Source organism: Aristolochia californica, unplaced genomic scaffold (assembly GCF_029961685.1).
Source record: "Aristolochia californica isolate CCGP_79_NKW_82.1479 unplaced genomic scaffold, dmAriCali1.0.hap1 SCAF_7, whole genome shotgun sequence".
NCBI classification, from domain to species: Eukaryota; Viridiplantae; Streptophyta; class Magnoliopsida; order Piperales; family Aristolochiaceae; genus Aristolochia; species Aristolochia californica.
In genome coordinates this window covers 41,184,861-41,204,486 of record NW_027182268.1, presented here as the reverse complement: position 1 = coordinate 41,204,486, position 19,626 = coordinate 41,184,861, and the positions used below count along the sequence as shown (strand labels likewise).

Genomic DNA, 19,626 nt, shown 5'->3' with positions numbered 1-19,626 from the left:
CCCTAGACCCGTCTCTATATATATCGTTTATGTCGATTGTCGCTTCCGTCCAGCCCTAGTCTCCAGCCCTAAAAAACCAGTCTCATCCTCTCCTTGCCCTTCTCGCGTAATACCTCCCTCCTTTCTGCTCATTTGGTGGCCTGCTACTAATCAATGGCAGACACTGAGACGTTCGCTTTCCAGGCTGAGATTAACCAGTTGCTCAGTTTGATTATTAACACCTTCTACAGCAACAAGGAGATTTTTCTCAGGGAACTCATCAGTAATGCCTCTGATGTAAGTGCAATTTGCCTTTTCGTTTCATTTTTTTTTTTTTTTTCGGTCTCACTCTTTGCGTGTTTCCATTGTACCTGTGGTGTTTTGAGTTTTTTTTTTTTTTGAATGTTTGTGTGTATTTGACTTGCAGGCGCTGGACAAAATCAGATTCGAGAGTTTGACCGACAAGAGTAAGCTCGATGGGCAGCCAGAGCTGTTTATTCATATCGTGCCTGATAAAAGCAACAACTCCCTTACCATCATTGATAGTGGCATCGGCATGACTAAGTCAGGTCTGTTTTGATTTTTCGTTTGCAGTTCAAAATTCAATCATTATTTCCTTTTTCTGTTTTATTTTGTTTCATACTGCTGCAAGGTGAAAGATTAAAAAAAAAATCTATGGTGTTATGGTGACTGAGTCCAACTTGTCATTCGCCGTCCCGTTTTCTCGTACTCAGAAAAGTTGGAATTTATTTTTCTGATGGGTATTTTCTGATGTGTCGTGATGTAGATCTGGTGAACAATCTTGGTACCATTGCAAGGTCCGGAACCAAGGAGTTTATGGAAGCTCTTGCTGCTGGTGCTGATGTAAGCATGATTGGACAGTTCGGTGTGGGTTTTTACTCCGCGTACCTTGTCGCAGAAAAGGTTATTGTGACAACTAAGCACAACGACGACGAACAATACGTTTGGGAGTCTCAAGCAGGGGGTTCCTTCACAGTTACTAGGGATGTGTCTGGGGAAGTTCTTGGGAGAGGAACTAAGATTACTCTCTTCCTCAAAGAGGATCAGGTAATCATCTTTACTTTAAAACTATGTAGAGCATTTTTCGGCTCTTATATGTCTGCCCTTGGCATTTGCACTTGCATATTAATGTCTAATATATTTTCCTGACACTGATGATTACCTATCTCTTTGTTTAATTGTTCTATTGTATTGGGATTGTGTTGCTTTGCACGTGGTTTACAAATGCATATACTGACTCTAATACGAAATTCAGTTTCTCTAATAACTTCAGCGCCTGAACAGGTGCTGAAGTCTAGTGTGAGAGTGAATGAATTGTTTATTATCATTTTGCTTCTGCGTACAGATAAAAGCCTACACTAGTGGGATTGATCGAAATTGCTTAATTTCATCTTGTTGCTGCGCATAGCTAACATCTTAGTCTTGTGCGATTGAACGAATTGTTTAATTTCATGTTGTATCTGCGAATATCTTTTTATAATATCTTCTTATAGTCTTAAATTGCTCTCCTTAAGTGAGATTTTAATTAGGCTAATGAGAACTGCAGAATATGTTTAATTTTGAGTTTTCACTTGTCATAAGGCTTCTTGTAGATAAGAGTCTTTAGTTCAATGGCCATGTGATGGTGGTGGTTCAGTGTGAAGTCTTGTGATAAGTCTCACCAGGGTATGTAGGTTTTTACATTGAAGTAAAGAAATTCTGTGGCTTTACTCTTTCTTGTCTTGAAGTCACTTGAGGAGTCATAGCTTTTATTTTCTGACAAGTTATTAGTGTGGAAGGAGGCAGAGTTATTTTTTGTCCGGTTTGTCAGGTGTTAGGCAAATTTGTTCCCTCTTTTGACTGGAATTGTTCTTGGATTTCCTTTGAAAACCTTCCCCTTTTTAAGGCCAAAAAGTCACTTGTCATAGGTTGGGGTTTGTGTGCCCAATTTCCTAATCTCTATTAGGATTTTGTGAACTTACAGCTGCTAACTGCTCTTGTTAGGTTCAGCTCATATCAACCTCCTACAGATAAACTTAGGGAGTTGCCTGTGACTTTGTCCATTTGAATTTGACATGGTGCTTGTTTTTTTATTGCAGTTGGAATATCTTGAGGAGCGTCGTCTCAAAGATCTGATCAAGAAGCACTCGGAGTTCATCAGCTACCCCATTTCTCTTTGGACAGAGAAGACCACTGAGAAGGAGATATCAGATGATGAGGATGAGGAAGAGAAGAAGGATGAAGAGGGCAAGGTTGAGGATGTCGATGAAGACAAGGAAGAGAAGAAAAAGAAGAAGATCAAAGAAGTTTCTTATGAGTGGTCTTTGGTCAACAAGCAGAAGCCAATCTGGATGAGGAAGCCAGAGGAGATCACCAAAGAGGAGTATTCTGCATTCTACAAGAGTCTAACAAATGACTGGGAGGAGCATCTTGCTGTAAAGCATTTCTCTATAGAAGGTCAGCTTGAGTTCAAGGCTGTTCTTTTTGTTCCTAAAAGAGCTCCATTTGACCTCTTTGACACCAAGAAGAAGCCCAACAATATCAAGCTCTATGTTAGGCGTGTGTTCATTATGGATAACTGTGAAGAATTAATTCCAGAGTACCTCAGTTTTGTCAAGGGAATTGTTGATTCTGAGGATCTTCCTCTCAATATCTCTCGTGAGACGTTGCAACAGAACAAGATCCTAAAGGTTATCCGAAAGAATTTGGTGAAGAAGTGCGTGGAGCTCTTCTTTGAGATTGCTGAGAACAAGGAGGACTACAACAAGTTCTATGAGGCTTTCTCTAAGAACATCAAGTTGGGTATCCATGAGGATACGCAGAACAAGTCTAAATTGGCTGAACTACTGAGATACCACTCGACTAAAAGCGGGGATGAGTTGACAAGTCTGAAGGACTATGTGACACGGATGAAGGAAGGCCAAAGCGACATCTACTATATTACAGGTGAGAGCAAGAAGGCCGTAGAGAACTCTCCTTTCCTGGAGAGGTTGAAGAAGAAGGGATATGAGGTCCTTTACATGGTTGATGCGATTGATGAGTATGCTGTGGGTCAGCTGAAGGAGTTTGAGGGGAAGAAATTGGTCTCTGCAACCAAGGAAGGTCTCAAGATTGATGAGAGTGAAGATGAGACGAAGAAGAAGGAAGCCTTGAAGGAGAAGTTTGAGGGACTATGCAAGGTTATTAAGGATGTGTTGGGTGATAAGGTGGAGAAGGTTGTGGTGTCAGATCGTGTTGTGGACTCACCTTGCTGCTTGGTGACTGGGGAGTATGGATGGACGGCCAACATGGAGAGGATCATGAAGGCTCAAGCTCTAAGGGATTCCAGTATGGCTGGGTACATGTCATCGAAGAAGACAATGGAGATCAACCCCGAGAATGCCATCATGGAAGAGTTGAGGAAGAGGGCTGAGGCTGATAAAAACGACAAGTCAGTTAAAGATTTGGTGCTCTTGTTGTTTGAGACTTCTCTTCTTACCTCGGGATTCAGTTTGGATGAGCCCAATACATTCGGAAATAGGATTCACCGGATGCTGAAGCTAGGCCTGAACATCGATGAGCTTGAGGGCGCTGGAGATGCCGACGCTGACATGCCGCCTCTAGAGGAGGCTGAAGACGCCGAGGGTAGCAAGATGGAAGAGGTTGATTAAATTAAGATATATATTCCTCCCGCCTTCTTTAAATTTGATGGTGAAGGCAAGACTCTACTGAGTTTTATTTTCTGCAGTTTGTTGTCCTGTTGAACTTTACTTTCTTGAGTTTGTTTTCGTTAGAAACAATTTGAGTGATAGCTGAAATTAGATTAACCGACGCTTCTGTTGTTAGCCATTTTTTTCCTTAAAATCGTGATATCTGAGTATGCATTTGCTTTGTTTTTATAAGCTTTAGGATGGAATATTTTCAGGCCATAATTGTGACTTTCTGTGATCACCTGATGGTCGACTCGGTAAGTCTTTTGCTGGCATTCTGGAGTTCTGCCTCGAAAATGCTATGGCAAGAGTGTACTGAGCTATGAGAATTTATTATAAATTTGCCTGCATGACTGCTGAAGGCCTTCTGAGATTGAGATAATTCGAAAGATAAGGAAGAAGAGAAAGATAAGAAGCTATGGGCAAGAACAGGAACCCACGAAATCGAAACAATTTTCCACCAGTGGACTCTTTTAACTGATATAAATTATATATCATTGCTTTTGCAAAGTGTCTCAATTAATATAGGGCTCCGATTATTTGAGCACCAGGAGTGAATTGTTCTAGAAAGTTACCTCCTTCTGCTCCAAGTGATTGCTCGACTTTCAAACCGTCCCGTTACATCGCCATGACTAAGGGTGGCTTCGAACCGAGCCGGCTCGCGAGCCGCTCGAGTTCGGCTCGGTTCGAAACGTTATATTTCGAGCTCCAGCCGAGCTCGAACTCAGGGATGGGCTTGTTTACATTAACGAGTCGAGCTCGAACAGAGCCCGGTTCGGCTCGTCGGCTCGCGAGCCGACTCGTTAATATAACGAGCGATTCGGGATCGGGGATCGGGATACCTCTTCGATTTGGGAAATTTCTCTGCGAAACCCATACCTCCGTCTGCCATTCCCATGCCGTTTCAGCGTGATTTCTTGCGGAAATCGCTGTCCGTCGGCAGGTATTCAGGGGAAATGGGGGATTTGGTCTTCAAATCCCTCGTTCTCCCTCTCCCTCTTCGATTCCTCGATTTATTCCTCTACGATTTCTGTCTTCCGTCCTCAAAGATTTCTTTCTTGTCTTCCTCTGCGATTTCTTCATCCAAGCTTTTCTTCGCCGACGAGACGAAATCGACGGTCCGACGGAAGGAGGTAAGATTTTTATTTCATCTTTCTGTTTTTTTTTCGTCGCCGAGCTAACCTAAAAAATCTCTAACTCTTTCTTCGTTTCTCAGCTTCGTTTCTCGGCTTTGTTTCTGAGCTTCGTTTCTCAGCAGTGCTTCATTATTGGAAAGTTTTTTTGGATATCCGAACTGCACACTCGGTAAGCAAACTCAGCTCTGTTTTTTTTTTTTTTCCAATATTTCCAGCTGACAGTTCAAATACACTCGGGAAGAAATCATTGTAAGAAAACTGGTATGAATTTTATTTCATGATTTTGAGTGTTGATACTGTTTGATTTTTTGAAATGGTGAGTTCTTGATTTAAGGGTAGAATGTAAGAAAGATCATTTTATACAGATTGTATAAGGTTGACCTATTTTATTCTCTTAATATATTTTTTTGCTTGAGTGTGCCATCAATTGCATTCTAGCTGGCTGAGAGCCAGGAAACTTCATACTGAGCTAACATTCAAGAAGGAAAGGAAGGGTGGGGGAGAAAAATCCCCCACTTTGTCATTTGTTATGTTTTTGTATATCTCAGAATGACTTACTAAGCTCAATTGCTAGAATGTTTGGAAAATAGTTGGTTGGTTGTCAATGATTTTTTTGCTCAAATTCCATTGTTCTTCATAAATGAAGTTATTATTCTAGACTTTCAAATATTTTTATGTTGTGGGATCTTGTTTCTTTTTTGCCTTCTTATTTTTAGGTGTCTGGCCTCTTATAAAATTTTGTATGTTTATCATATATTTCAGCAATAAACAGCAATGGTATTCAAATTGTTACTTGATATATTTTAGCAATGAAATTTTATTTCATGATTTTGAGTGTTAATAACATATTCTGTTCAATAATACTCTATTATAGTTAATGGAATCAGGAGCTTTCTTAATTGCATCCAACTTCTCTTTATTATAAAAAAGAATTAAAAAAGTTAGTTTTTGTCCTTCTTTCTTAATTCTCATTGAACTTATATCCACTACTGTTCTTGGTATAGTGGGGTATTGAGGTTGAATTTCATTTTTTTTCATTTTTATCATTAATTTCTTGGTATTGAGGTTGAATTTCATCAGAATATTAGAAGAGAATGTTGGTGTGCTTATTTCCTTATCTTAGAAGTTTTTAAATTTATATATAAAAAAAGGATCGGTATATTGGACTGGAAACTATTGGGTGCAGGGCTACTGGCTCAAAGAGACCCCGCTGCATTGAAAGACAAGGGTCGTTCCCGATTGTCACAATGTCACGTACCTTCCTCTAAGAATAAACAAGTATCTTAAATTATGTGTAGGATCTTTGTTGTTCGGATAACTTTCTTTTCTTTATGTTTTTAATTTGTAATTTTGTTTTTTTGTAGAAGTAAGAATGTCAACACCTCCTCAATTGACATCAATAATTAACACTAGTTCTAGTGTAACTATAAATAGTGACTCAACTCCACCAGAGTCACTACCCTCTGTCATAGAAGTGGGCCCAGATGAAATTACTATAAATGAGGATGAAGGTGATTCTACTCATACCTCCAAAAGACAAAAAAAGTCTCATGTGTGGTTGGAATTCAAAGAAGTATCACTTAATGGTACAAAAAAGGCTCAGTGTGTTCATTGTAAAATCAATTTGAGTGTTATTAGTAGTGGAGTGACCACACATATGAGTCGACATTTGAAACGTTGCACTAGTAGAAAAGTGGCAATGAGAAAACAAAAAACCTTAAACTTTCAACCAGTGGGAGCGGGGTCTAATGTTGATCAGAGTCCATCTGGACTTCCTTTTATGGATTTTGGAGGAAATTATGATCAAGCTAAAATGAGAGTAGTCATTGCTCATTAGATTCTTATGCATGAGCATCCATTCATGATAGTAGAAGAGGAGGGATTTAATTTTGTAATGAAGATGACAAATATGAATTATGAGAAAATATCCCGGAAGACTATTAAGGAGTGTATGGAGGTGTATGAGGCAGAGAAAAAGAAATTGAAAATTTTGTTAAAAGAGATTAACAAGATTAGTCTTACCACGGATCTTTGGAAGTCTCAAAATCAAAAAATTGAATACATGGTTATTACTGGGCATTTTATTGACAGTAATTGGAAGCTGCAAAAACGAGTCTTGAGTTTTGTGCATGTTCCTCCTCCTCGTCGTGGCGTTGATATAGCAGATGCTATTTACAAGTGTTTGAAAGAGTGGGAGATTGAAAATAAAGTTTTTAGTAATTCAGTTGATAATGCTGCATATAATGATGTTTGTATCAGAGTTTTGAAACAAGATTTTTCAAGGAAAAAAAATTTGGTGTGTGGTGGAAAGTTGTTTCATGTGCGTTGTTGTGCTCATATTTTGAACTTATTAGTCCAAGATGGTCTTGTTCAGATTAAAGATATCATTGATAATGTGCGTGAAAGTGTCAAATTCATAAATCTGTCTGAGGCTAGACTTCGCACTTTTTCTGAAATTGTACAACAATTAGAACTTGGTGAAAAGAGGTTGGTTATTGATTGTCCAACTCGTTGGAACTCTACTTATGATATGTTGTCTTCTGCATTAAAATTCAAAGATTCATTCTCTAGATTTAAAGTTAGAGAACCAACATATGATTGTTTGCCAAGTTTTGATGAATGGGAAAAAGTTGACATGGTGTGTGAGATTTTAGAAGTTTTTAATGCAGTTACAAATATAATTTCTGGGAGTGACTACCCTACTTCTAATTTGTACCTTAGTGAGGTATATAGGGTAAAAGAAGTTCTGGATTTTCATTCTACAAATGAAAATGTTTTCATTAGGACAATGGTTAGTAGAATGAAAGAGAAATTTGAGAAGTATTGGGGTGAATGCAATTTATTGATGGCTGTTGCTTCAGTTTTGGATCCAAGGGTCAAATTAAAGTTGATCGAAATGTGTTTTCTAGTGATATATTCTATGGAGGAAGCTACAATGAATATAAATTTAGTTCGACGCACCTTATATGAGATCTACGATGAATATGTATCCATATATAATGTGGATATTAGAAATGAAGAGATTGTTTCAAGTACTAGTAGCTCTATGGGTGTTTCCACAAGTCGTAGGCCTTCATCAAGTTCAGGTTGGTCAAAGTTGATGAGTTATATGAAACAAAAGGATGCAGTTAATTTACCAAGGTCAGAATTGGAAATTTATCTTGAAGAAGGTGTATATAGTTGTGAGGAAACTTCACAATATGATTTTGATGTTTTAGAATGGTGGAAAGTGAATCAGATGAAATTTCGAGTATTATCTAAGATGGCAGCAGACATCCTTGTAATTCCCATATCCACAGTAGCTTCAGAGTCTACATTTAGTGCTGGTGGTAGAGTAATAGACTCATATCGTTCTTCCTTGGCACCAAGTACAGTTCAAGCTTTGATTTGTGGCAGTGATTGGATTCGGGTTCTTCACGGTGTAAAGAAAAATCAAAAGGTGAATTTCTTTGATCAATTCTTTATTATGATATTTTTTAGTATATTTTTTAGTTTTATTTATTAAAATTTTGTTTTATGATTACAGCCTGAGAAGAAGAGTGTAGAGATAATGCTATCAGCTACATGATTTGTCATGTTTCTCTCATCATGGTAATTTTAATATTTTTAACGACATTAAGTAACTAGTAATGGAAGAGTATTTTTTTATCTGACAATAACTAATTTTATTTTTTTGTTTTTGTCGTAGGTGGAGATTTTGCTCATGCAGGGATGTATATTATTTTCTAGCATTAAGAGAAATAATTATAGTTTGTAATTTTATAATGGATTTATAGTTTTTATTTGGGTGATTGTAAATTGATAGTGATATTTTATTTAATTTTGTTGTGTTTGATTATTGTATGAAGTTTATTTATAATATTATGCAGTGTATGAAGTGTTTAGACTATTTTATGAAGTGTTTATGGAATGTATAAATAATTTTATGGAGTGTTTATGGAGTATTTATGGAGTGTTTATGGAGTATTTATGGAGTGTTTATGGAGTATTTATGGAGTGTTTATGGAGTGTTTATGCAGGTATTATGTACATTGATTATGTCCAATTTTAAGTAGAGGTCATGCCGAATTTTATACAGGTATTATATACATAGATTATATTCAATTTTAAGAAGAGGTTATGCCGAATTTTATACAGGTATTATATACATAGATTATATTCAATTTTAAGAAGAGGTTATGCCTCAATCTTATACATGTATTATATATATAGGTTATGCTTAATTTTTTGTAGAAGTTATGTCCAATTTTATGTAAAATATATGTATAATTTTATATATAATTAATTTGATATATATTTTTTGAAAATTTTTAAATGTATGTAAAGGCTCGAGTTCGGCTCGAAGCTCGGCTCGAGCTCGGTTAAGATTTTTGGGCTCGAGCTCGATAACAATTTTAGGCTCGAGACGAGGCTCGGCTCGAAGCTCGGCTCGAAATATTTAAATCAAGCTCGGCTCGAAGCTCGGCTCGAAATATTTAAATCAAGCTCGGCTCGAACAGGCAGGTTCGGGCTCGGCTCGGCTCGATGCCACCCCTAGCCATGACTCTCCAAGTTTGATGATGAGAGGCGGGGCTTGTTTTTTACTTGGAATAGTCAAATGGAGAGTGGCGCTTTCTTCTGCAGACCAGAGGAGGGGAAAGAAGCCGTTCAACGACTACACGAGGGGGTGGGGCTCCTCCAGAATTGCCGCGAGTGGTGGAGAGCAGGGATAACTGCAAAAATGTCAAATGGGTAGTGTGACCATGTGATCTCCAGAAACGTCAATTTATATCGTGTTAAAATTAGATTTAAGTCGATTCCAAAATAATTACAGAAAGTTAAAAGAGGAATTTTAACTAATAATTATATGATCTTTATGTTATTAAATATTCATGTCAAAATATTTCCACTAAAAAATCTTAATATTCATGTCAACAAATCTTAAATATTGGTGCAGGTGCTTGGATGGACGACGCTTGATGTTATAATCAGTTAAATTGATTAGCATTTTGGTAACAAAATAAAATATTAACATTTATAAGAAAAACATTTCAAATTTCATGAGATGATAGTTACAACCAAAAACGTCTTGGATGTAAGAGAATACAAGATAACATCGTGCTCAACACTCTGTGATCATACAGCTACAGATATCAAACAGAAGCAGATTGGCATATGGACAAAAAATCCATCAACATAGGAGCCATCTGCCTATAAAAGCAGATAAAGATCAAGAGAGAAGGAACTCCCATACATTTGGTATTATTCTATTGGTGCTTATAGTATCCACCTTGATGTGAAGGAGGAGGATATGGACCAGGCATTGTGTAAGGAGGCCGTGGGTGGGAGCCAGCTTGCTGCGTGTGAGCGTTGTAGTAGGGTCCCTGCCATCCAGGGTAAGCTGGCTGCCCATACTCAGGGCCTAACGGCGGCGGCGGCGGAGGTTGCTGATAATGACTACCGGCGCTTGGTGGTACATGATAAGGCGGCACCCGGTGTGATGATGCATATGAAGGGTGGTGAGGCTGAGGGAACACACTCGTCGGCTGCTCTGCAGCTTGATAGTAATGTGTCTGAGGACGGGTAGTAGGATGGGGTGGAGGGGCCAGAGCCTCGGAAGAAGCACCCCGAGACAGCCCAACACCAGGGTAGTTGTAGGATCCAGCTTTTCCATCAGCAAAGCTGAGACCTGCTATCTGTCTCTGCACATCTTCAATCATTTCTCGACATTGGATGTTTCTAGTCATGACTAGGTCACTACACTGCTGCTTCACAGTTGTGATTGCATCCTGATGAAAGCCGATAGAACTTTTGAGTTACATAAAGCAGCAGAGGAAGAAATACATTTGCAAGTTATCAGTACACAAATAGTACCTGTAGGGTAACGTAGAACTTAAGTCCATCGTTGATATTATCCTTGATCTCTCGAAACTTAGCAATGGCAGCAGAAATTTGTTTATAAGACTTCGCTCGTGAAACTGAAATTTCCATGTAATCAACAGAAATAAGCTTGAAGCATTTGATCAAATTAACAGGTCTAAGCCTCTAAACTAAGAAAAGTAAACGGATTCACACTTGATAAGAGGCATCAGTTCCAGTGGCATTCATGGTATGTCACACATTTTAGAAATCAATATTGAAGCATAGGCATGCAGGAGTCCTGCCAATAATGGATAGACAGACAAAAGCAAAGGATAATAGATGAAAAGAAGACTAATTTTCCATAATATGATAAAAGAATGCCCAACCTCTCCTGCACCCCATCATCCAATGCTTAGACAACCTAAAGCAATTATATGAAGCCAAAATCGAGCAATGTGATGATTTTTCTGAGAAATGCCTGTCTATGCTACATGTTTCAAATTGATTGTTAGCTGAGATTACGCCTGTTGCAGATGATGGGAAGAATAACATGGAAGACCTATGCTTTAAATTACAGCATATTTCCTGAAACTCATAAGATAACTGGGGAAATAGCTATTTCCTCTTTGGGAGCACCTGAAACCTCTAATCATAGAAAAAGACTCAGCTATTGTTATAAGCTGGATGAAGAAAATCAACACCACCCCTGGCGTCTAGGTTACATTCATGATGAGATTCAGGACCTTTGTAATGTTATAACCGACTCGTGGCAGTACACCCCTCTTGTCCGACAAATAATGAATCTGAATTATTAGCAAAGGAGGGACTGTCTCGCCCATCTTTAGTTGTGAGTTCTGTCTTTCCCTTTAGCAGAAAAGGTTCTCTTAAAGATCCTATTTGTATTTGTATCCTTTCTACTTCAGCAATAAAAGCCAATCAATATTTCAAAATATAAAAAGAGGCACCTACAACATTTGTGAGGACATGCAAAACAACCTCAAATAATAAGCTATAAACCAGCAGTAGACAATAGGTAAGATAAGTTTAAAAGCAGCTCTCAAAAAGGCTGATGGCCACATAAATGGAACACACTTTACACACCTCTGTAATCTTCCAGATTGAAAATAGCAGCGAAATGATCATTTTGAGCCTGGAAGTAACAACGACTCAAGCATCAATCAGACATAATATAAATCCAATACCTACGCAACATGAGGATTAGCCATCCCATGCACAAATTAGGTTTAAAGTTACAAAAAAATGTTTCAATACAACAATCTTTAAGGGATACAAGAACTACAAGCTTTTCAAATAATAAAACTTCATGTTTTGATGACTAAAATCAATCTAAAAGAGATTATGCATAAATACAGATAGCTTGGAACTGAATTAATCATGCTATTTAGCTATTTCAGATTAAACTTTATTCATGCCACAAAAGACTTAAAATGGCAACATTAGAAAGCCATTAAGGTATTGAACAGAATAAACTCACATGAATTTGCAGCAACAACTGCTCCTGTGCATCAATGTTCTGTGCAATTTCTTCACATATACCATCATATTTGGCAATCTCCTTCTTAAAAAGATCCTCATGTGACCCGGTAGTTGACATCAGTTTGGGTAATATATCATCCTATGATTGGGAAATAAGCACCATGAGCAAAGAAATGTGTCCACTTCTTGTGGATAAGTAGACTACAAGTTCAGTTCGCTGCACAATAGCTCCACTGAGAGGAGAAAAAAAGCACGAAATTCCAAAAACTTTTCAAAGGAAGATTTCATGCTTCACCCAAGACCAAGTAGACGTTGCATCCACCAACTCCAAGCAGTTTTTTTTTAACAAAAAATGATTAACCGACAGACTACTTGAATCCAAGACCTCACACAAGAAACACCCTTACCCCGTTTGATTATGAAAACTAACAAATTTTTACGTTCTCAAAAACTCTTCAGACAGTTAATTAATGAGCATCATATAGTATAATTCTTCCGAGAAAGACCCATTATTAACACCTAGGGAAATTCCCAAATGAACATCTTCCATGAACCAAAATATTGTTATTTCAGGGTTAAGGCCAATTTGCAAATAAAACTGAAAAGTCATTAGCTCAGCTGTTCCCTTGGAATCATGCACAATCATAGCATGTGACCTGTCAAACAAATGAACCAGCCCTACCCCAGTTTTAGTAGGGAAGGCAAAAACATACAAACCAGGCTAATAGTAACCATGTCTGTCATCAATACATAAAAAATAACTTCATATTTAAAGCTTGAGATCTTTACTTCTGAAAATTTCCTTGGGACCGGGGTTTGAATTAAAAAAAACTCCTCCCCAAGACTTATGCAAGAATATCCAATAAAAGATCCCCGGAGGCTACCAAGAAAAGAAGCAATATTTGCTTGGTTTTTTTCCATTAAAGAAAGAGAATGTCCAATATTAAAGAACTGTATCCAAACATAACTCCTTTAATTGACAATGGTTTTTCCTTCCTATGTTTTTTTTTTTTGAAATGGTGAAAGACCCCTTGAGACACAATTGGAAAGGAGTTTCCAACCAGAGGAAAATGGCAAGAAACTCCTTACCAAATTATCAGACATACTATTGGCAGACTGCTATGTTTTTTTCTTTTTGATAAGATGAAAAAAATTATTAAGAGATGAAGCACCTAAGGGAAAGAAGCAACAACAACATGAAGCTATTACTCTCATAAAAAACATGAAGATAAATCCACTTCCGAAAAAAATATGCATACGCAGTCATGACAATGTGCTAACTATAAGCTAAAAGCAGATTCAACGGTGTTCAGGATAACAGTGGCTTGTAGATAGATACACCTCCGAAAGAGAGCAAGTAAAGCATGAAATACAACTCTATAAGCTATCACTGCTCACCTTTCTTTTCATTTCTTTAAGCATGTCTTCAAGGCCTGCACGCTGCGCACCTAGTGTTTCCAATTGCCTCTGCACATGTGAGTCTCTGTTAGGAATCAATAGCTTTACACTAAAGACTCCATCTGAGAATCAGTAAACAAGACCACCTTTTTACACATTTTATGAGATTTTGCACAATTTGATGGTACAGCATTCAAAAAAGAGAGAAAATTCCAAAACCAGAACAAGATTTATAGCCAAGTTGACAATAAGCTTACATATCAGGCAATCAATCAATCATGAACAACATAAATTCAGAAAAACCACAAACTCTGTGTTACGAGAGCTAATCAAGTGCAAACTGATCATAATAGTCATTTGGCAACTGTAAAGATGTCTTAAAAGAAATTTGTCCACTTACTTCATAATACTCTTACCTGATAAACTAGGAAGTCATAAACAATGGTTGTGGAGAAACATAAACAATTTATTTTAACTTGTAATAAATAATTAATTTTGGATGACTCAAAAAATTTTCAATCTCATAAGCAGAAAGGACAGAATCAAATTATCCAATTTCATCACCAGAAATTAAAAAATTGCATGTGTTACCACCTATTTTAAGTTTAAATTTAAGATGTGAAGAATTGTTTGGATGTTACAGTAAAAAAAACTTGCCGACATAACCACATATTCTAATAAAAGATTTTGAGAGTATGGCCGTTTGGATCTTCAGATTTTAGATGTTTCCAGTATTGTGAAAAAACCAGTGATGACTTTCTGTCAACAGAGAAGACAAGATGAGAAACAAAGTGAAGAGACCATACTCATATAGAGGGGGCGGGGGGAGGGAGAGGAAGAAGAAGAGAGAGCTCTAAGGCAAAGTTAATCATTGTGAAAAGAAAATTCAGTTCAAAAGAAATTGCTCCTGTCATTGTTATGATTTTTCCAGCTGTCAATAGCTTAATAGATTCAGGCATATAATAACCACTCATGTCATCAATAAAAAATTATTGGAAATAGAGGTCCTACAGAATATCTTGGATTGAATAACTTCAGTTTTATAAGCCCCTAATATTGGAAATGGGCCTCTAAAAATTTAAAATTTTAAGCTTGCCTTTATTATGTTGAGGTGTGACCGTAGACAACAGCACCAAATTCATCATACATTATACCCCCAAACAATGGCTGGACACTTCTTGAAGTTCACATGAAATGTGATTCAGCCAAAGCTTCACAATTACTAGAAATGGTGAATGATAGAAACTATTGAGTACAAAAGAAATTAGTAAAGTCCCTAGAGGCTTATGTTGAAGATATTTACCAGGCTTTGTTTCAGAGCTCCTACAATTGCATCTTCATTACTGTCCAAAGACATAATTGGTCTCGCAAGACTTGGAAGAGCAGATTCTATCTGTCAGTGTAGAAGCACTTATCATCAACACCACCTATAAGTTTTCCAAAGATTCCAAAGGAGTCCTTTTACATATTGAATGAACACTAATGTAAGTACATAGGAACATAAATAACATACAGGCCTCCGATCCAGGATTGACATGAGCGCTGAGTGCTCTTTTACAGCACGTTCAATCCGTGCATCGCTATCAGCTGCCTGTTTAAGGTTTCCAGCAAATCGGTTCAATCTATCCTGCAAATTCTTTGTCAGAGTGCTGGACTGAGGTCTTGTCCATCGTGTACCAAACTGGCTTCTAAACTGAGCATCCTCTCTTGCTTCTTTTTGCAAAAGCTCTTCTGTCTGGACTAAAAGCTCCTGGTTCACTCTTCTTAAATCCCGAAGCTGCTGTAATTCAGCTTCCAAACCAGCAGGTCCGCCAACAATTTGCACTGCCTCCACATCTTCCTTGAGACCCATTGGTAAAGTGAAATTACCTTCTAATGCAAGAATTGAATCCGGGAGATCCATTTCTTTGAGCCTCACTTTGGTTATCTCACTCCCTTGTTGTAATTTTTCTGCTTGTGTACGAATTATTTCATCCACCATCTCAGTGTATCTTGAGAGAGCCTTGGCACTGCCATCAGGAACAAGAGTTGAAAACATCTTTTCTTTGCTTGCATCCAATATCTCATTCAATGGGGTAGATTTGACCAATGAGGCAGTTGGAAGAGGAGGCAAGGAATTAGCTGCTGGGACCCTCATGAGATAAACCCTATCATTCTCTTTTTGGGCCCTCTCCAAGTTGCGAGTTAGATTTGCTTCCAACCTGGAGACAGCTTCAAGAAGTGGAGCTGCAATTCCTTTAGCTGTTTTTTTTGCATCAGACAGAGTGCTGATCCCACTCTTTAACCTGGCAATTTCTTCAGCAATCTCATCTTTATTGTGTAATTCCAAACCATATCTATATGAAGCTTCAGAAAAGAATTGTGCTGACTTTAACTGTACATGAGAAATCCAGGTACGGTCAAAATGTTGATTCAGTGGCGGAATGCTTAGGGCTGCATGTGCCTCCTCATAAAAGAGGCCTACCTGTCATTACATTTAAAGAGTCTACACTTCAGCTCCACGAATGTCACTCTAAACCAAAATCATAGAAACAAAAACATGATCAACATGCAGCAACAACAATCAGGAATCAAACAAACATGGCGACAACAAATATTTTAAGAAAAAAGGAAACTGAACCAAGTGATCAGTAATCGAGCTAAAAAAAAGTACATTATTAAGACACATATGCAACTTGAACAGAATGAACAAAAGTTATTCTGGATGATACTCATAGCATAAGTCGATCAAGCTGAGTATGGCAGACAATCACACCCAAGAATTACCTGGGTCCTTGAGTGATATACTTCAGAAAGGTCTAATAAATCAGTTAGTTATGTAAAGTAGGTAAATCAGAGTCATATATGTATAAGAAACTCTTTTGCCACTTAATATCAAGGATCGAAACCAAAGAGTTTTACAAAGCCCATCAGTTCAAATTGTTGGAAATTCAGTTTTCATGAGATTAGAAGAAAGCAAATATTATAAAGCATGTAAATTTAAGGAAATCAGAAGGAAGCAAATTCCAACGATAACTATTTTCCTATGGAGAGGTCACTTTCCGTGTCTATAGGACAAGAATGAACTCTTTCCATCTTGAAAACTCTCTTATCAGCATTGCACAACATACAAGTCTTTTTGTTTGAAATAACCCAACTGACTCATTTAATCACTATAGTATCAGAGAAACAGGTAAGATAGAGGTTTTATCCACGATATTAATGACCTCATGGATAGAGGGCCGACCAGATAGTGACCAATAAGCCATTGGATTAAAATAGAACCGCAAGCTTAAATGGACTCAACATCTCTAACAAATCCAATCCTCAGAGCCAGGACCTCCTGAATTTTACTAGTAACAACAGACGCAATTTGGTGATAAGCAGTGCAGCAGGGAAACGTGAAGTAACCTCGTCCTTATACTAATTATTTAAGTTATAAGCCCTACCTTTCATTTCGAGAAATAATCCCCGAATTTAAATTTTAGAAATGACAAAATTTTGTCAAATAGGACGACTGACCTGCCTGGCGACTTTGGAGCAGAGGCCCGGTGGCTTCCCATCTGCAATAACCTTCTCAAAGAAGCACTCCTGGGCCTGGGCAAGCATAAGACGCTCAAGCATCGCTGCACACTCCGAGGAAATATCAACAGTTGCTTGACCTGTCACAGCGACCTTGCCCGCCTCTTGGTCCCGCAAAAAGGCAAAAGCCCCTGCAGCAAGTTGGAAAGAGCTGCAAGCGTGCTTCAGACCCGTGGGCGATGCCCTGTCAGCCGAAAGCGCCACCTGACTATAAAGGGCACCCAAATTGAACAGCACAGCCGCTTTCTCCAGGTGAATGTTCTGGAGCGATGCCTTCTTGTTCTGCTTGAAGGCATCGTGCCAGACGAAGGTGATAGCATTCACGTGGTCCCTCTCAGGGGAGATGGGGAAACGGGACTCCATAAGGCAAAGCGCCCGGTAGTACTTCTGGAGGAGGTCCCTTCGGGCATCGAGTGAATCGACCGGCTTCTCAAAGCTAGCTCGCATATGACGGACAGCCTGGAGGTCGTCCTCAAGGTTCTGAGCCTCCCGCTCCGAGTAATGATAGACGATGTACTGGCGGAGCGCCCGGTACAAATCGACCGTCGATCCGGTCTTCTTCTCGTGGATCGCCAGCATCACGTTCACCACTCCGGACGTCGGAGCGGCCATCGCCCAACGAATTGAGTAAGGACTCAAAGGTGGAAGAGGATTAACGGCAATTACCAGTCTCGCTTGCAGAGAGATGGATCCATAGAGGGAAAATTCGCCTCCCCAGGAGCCGCAATCGAGAGAAGAACTGAGAGATGACTTCACAGGGGAAACGGACCCGTTCGTTGTTTTTGCACTGGGGTCGTCTTCCCCGATGCATCCAATTTCTTCAACATTATTCGTGACTTTGAATTGCACAGGGGAAACGGACCCAGTCTCTAGAAATAAAATAAATAAATTCTCATACATAGCATTTAGTTTTTTTAAAATATTATAATAAATAAAATTCGTATTTTATTAGCCCGATTTGGTGAAATTATTATTTTAACCAATAAAAATAGGGATAATTTTCTATTTAAGCCTCTCTTTGTGTGGAAGAAAAAAAACTATATTCAAATAAAATATGTTTTAAATTTTAAAAATATTAAGTTAAATGTAGCTTTATATATTCATACTATTTTAAAAATTATATATTTTATCCGATACAAAAAATCATTGGTGTGAAACATACAAAATAGCTATCCCAATCCTCCGATCATGATCGAACAATTGAGATAGTTATTGATTCGATGTCTAAGATAGCCATTGATCGAACAACTGAGATGACCATTTGGTCAGACAGTTGAGATACCCGTTGATCATGATTAAATGGTTGAGAAAGCCATTTTACACCAAATAGTTTTCCGTATTGGATCAACCCCCTTTGTTTGGTTACCCATGTAATCAAGTAGTAAAATGTACCAATTCTTTGCCCATTTTAAATAAAACTTATTAAAAAGTAGATTTTGAGTAATCAAAATCGAAAATGATAAAAGACGAAATGGTCCTTATCAACTCTATATATTACCAATTATAACCTAAGGTCTAAGTGGAATTTGTGAATTAATAATATTACAAAAAATTCATACTCCTAAAATTAAAGTTCACCAATAAGTAATTCTCTATATTATTAAATAATTTAATAGCTATAATTCAACAACCGCTTGTCCTTCGAGCCTAAAATTAGAATCAAGCTCGAGCCCAAATATTTGAAACTAGTTTGAGCTCGAGTCTGAGTTCTAGTTCCAACCTCCATTTAAAATTATAAAAATAAAGTAAATATTATTTTTATTGAAATATTTTATTAAATTTGTTATTATTTTAAATAATTGTTATATAAATATTAATAAATTAACAGTTCAAAGGAATTTTTTAAAAATTGTTATATAAATAATAATAATTTATAGTTAAGGGAATTATTTAAATTCATAACTTTTAGATAGTATATTTATTAATATTATATTTCATCATAAAAAAAATTATTTTGAATGTGTTTTTTTATTTTTATCATGTAATCATATTATAGGTTCAATTGATTTTATTTAAATATAATGTAAATAATTTAATTTTATTTAATTTTGAATTATTAAAGCATAAATATGTTCAGTTTATGATTACTTAAAAACCCAACTTATGCTATTAAATAATTTTTAATCAAAACAATTGGAAGGTTAACGATTATTCGTCATTGTAGGATAGGAGATTTAAATTATTTATATAATAAAATTAGTATTTTAAGAAAACGTTGACTTTAAGTATTTATATAACTTATTTAATTAATTTTTAATCTTATTAAAATATTTATTTATTTTAAGCTTTTTGGGATTTATATATTTAGATCGTTAACTCATAACACTTACTTTATGTTAACAATTTTAATTAATCGAAAAGGTCATTTTTTATTTATATTGAGTAAATAAATTAAATACTAATTTAATTATTAATATGTAATTTAATTATCTAATTCAAATAATAATTTATAACTTATAAGTATATATAATATGAGGGGCTGATCCTATGTTTTGCACTAATGGTTTTTTGTATTTGATCAACAA

General features: G+C 37.1%; 2 protein-coding genes across 2 annotated transcripts; one reads left to right on the top strand and one right to left on the bottom strand.

Annotated features, from left to right (window-relative positions):
- The first annotated feature begins 31 nt into the window (after positions 1-31).
- LOC137937595 (heat shock cognate protein 80-like) lies at positions 32-3,785 on the top strand. Its single transcript, XM_068782692.1, has 4 exons — positions 32-276; positions 407-548; positions 767-1,047; positions 2,079-3,785. Exons 1-4 carry the CDS (start codon positions 154-156, stop codon positions 3,627-3,629), a joined length of 2,097 nt encoding a protein of 698 aa, XP_068638793.1. The 5' UTR covers positions 32-153; the 3' UTR covers positions 3,630-3,785.
- Positions 3,786-9,790: 6,005 nt separating this feature from the next.
- On the bottom strand, positions 9,791-17,899 carry LOC137937553 (vacuolar-sorting protein BRO1-like). Its single transcript, XM_068782620.1, has 8 exons — positions 17,042-17,899; positions 15,054-16,004; positions 14,844-14,933; positions 13,541-13,609; positions 12,141-12,281; positions 11,747-11,795; positions 10,658-10,761; positions 9,791-10,572 (listed from the first exon to the last, which is right to left on the bottom strand). Exons 1-8 carry the CDS (start codon positions 17,711-17,713, stop codon positions 10,051-10,053), a joined length of 2,598 nt encoding a protein of 865 aa, XP_068638721.1. The 5' UTR covers positions 17,714-17,899; the 3' UTR covers positions 9,791-10,050.
- Positions 17,900-19,626: the final 1,727 nt, after the last annotated feature.

Coding starts and splice junctions, on each gene's coding strand:
- LOC137937595 (XM_068782692.1), top strand. CDS start 154: ATGGCAGACACTGAGACGTTCGCTTTCCAGGCTGAGATTAACCAGTTG. Junction 277..406: donor TCATCAGTAATGCCTCTGAT/GTAAGTGCAATT, acceptor TTTGACTTGCAG/GCGCTGGACAAAATCAGATT. Junction 1,048..2,078: donor TCTTCCTCAAAGAGGATCAG/GTAATCATCTTT, acceptor TTTTTATTGCAG/TTGGAATATCTTGAGGAGCG.
- LOC137937553 (XM_068782620.1), bottom strand. CDS start 17,713: ATGGCCGCTCCGACGTCCGGAGTGGTGAACGTGATGCTGGCGATCCAC. Junction 12,282..13,540: donor TTAAAGAAATGAAAAGAAAG/GTGAGCAGTGAT, acceptor TCCCAATCATAG/GATGATATATTACCCAAACT. Junction 11,796..12,140: donor AGTTGTTGCTGCAAATTCAT/GTGAGTTTATTC, acceptor TGTTACTTCCAG/GCTCAAAATGATCATTTCGC.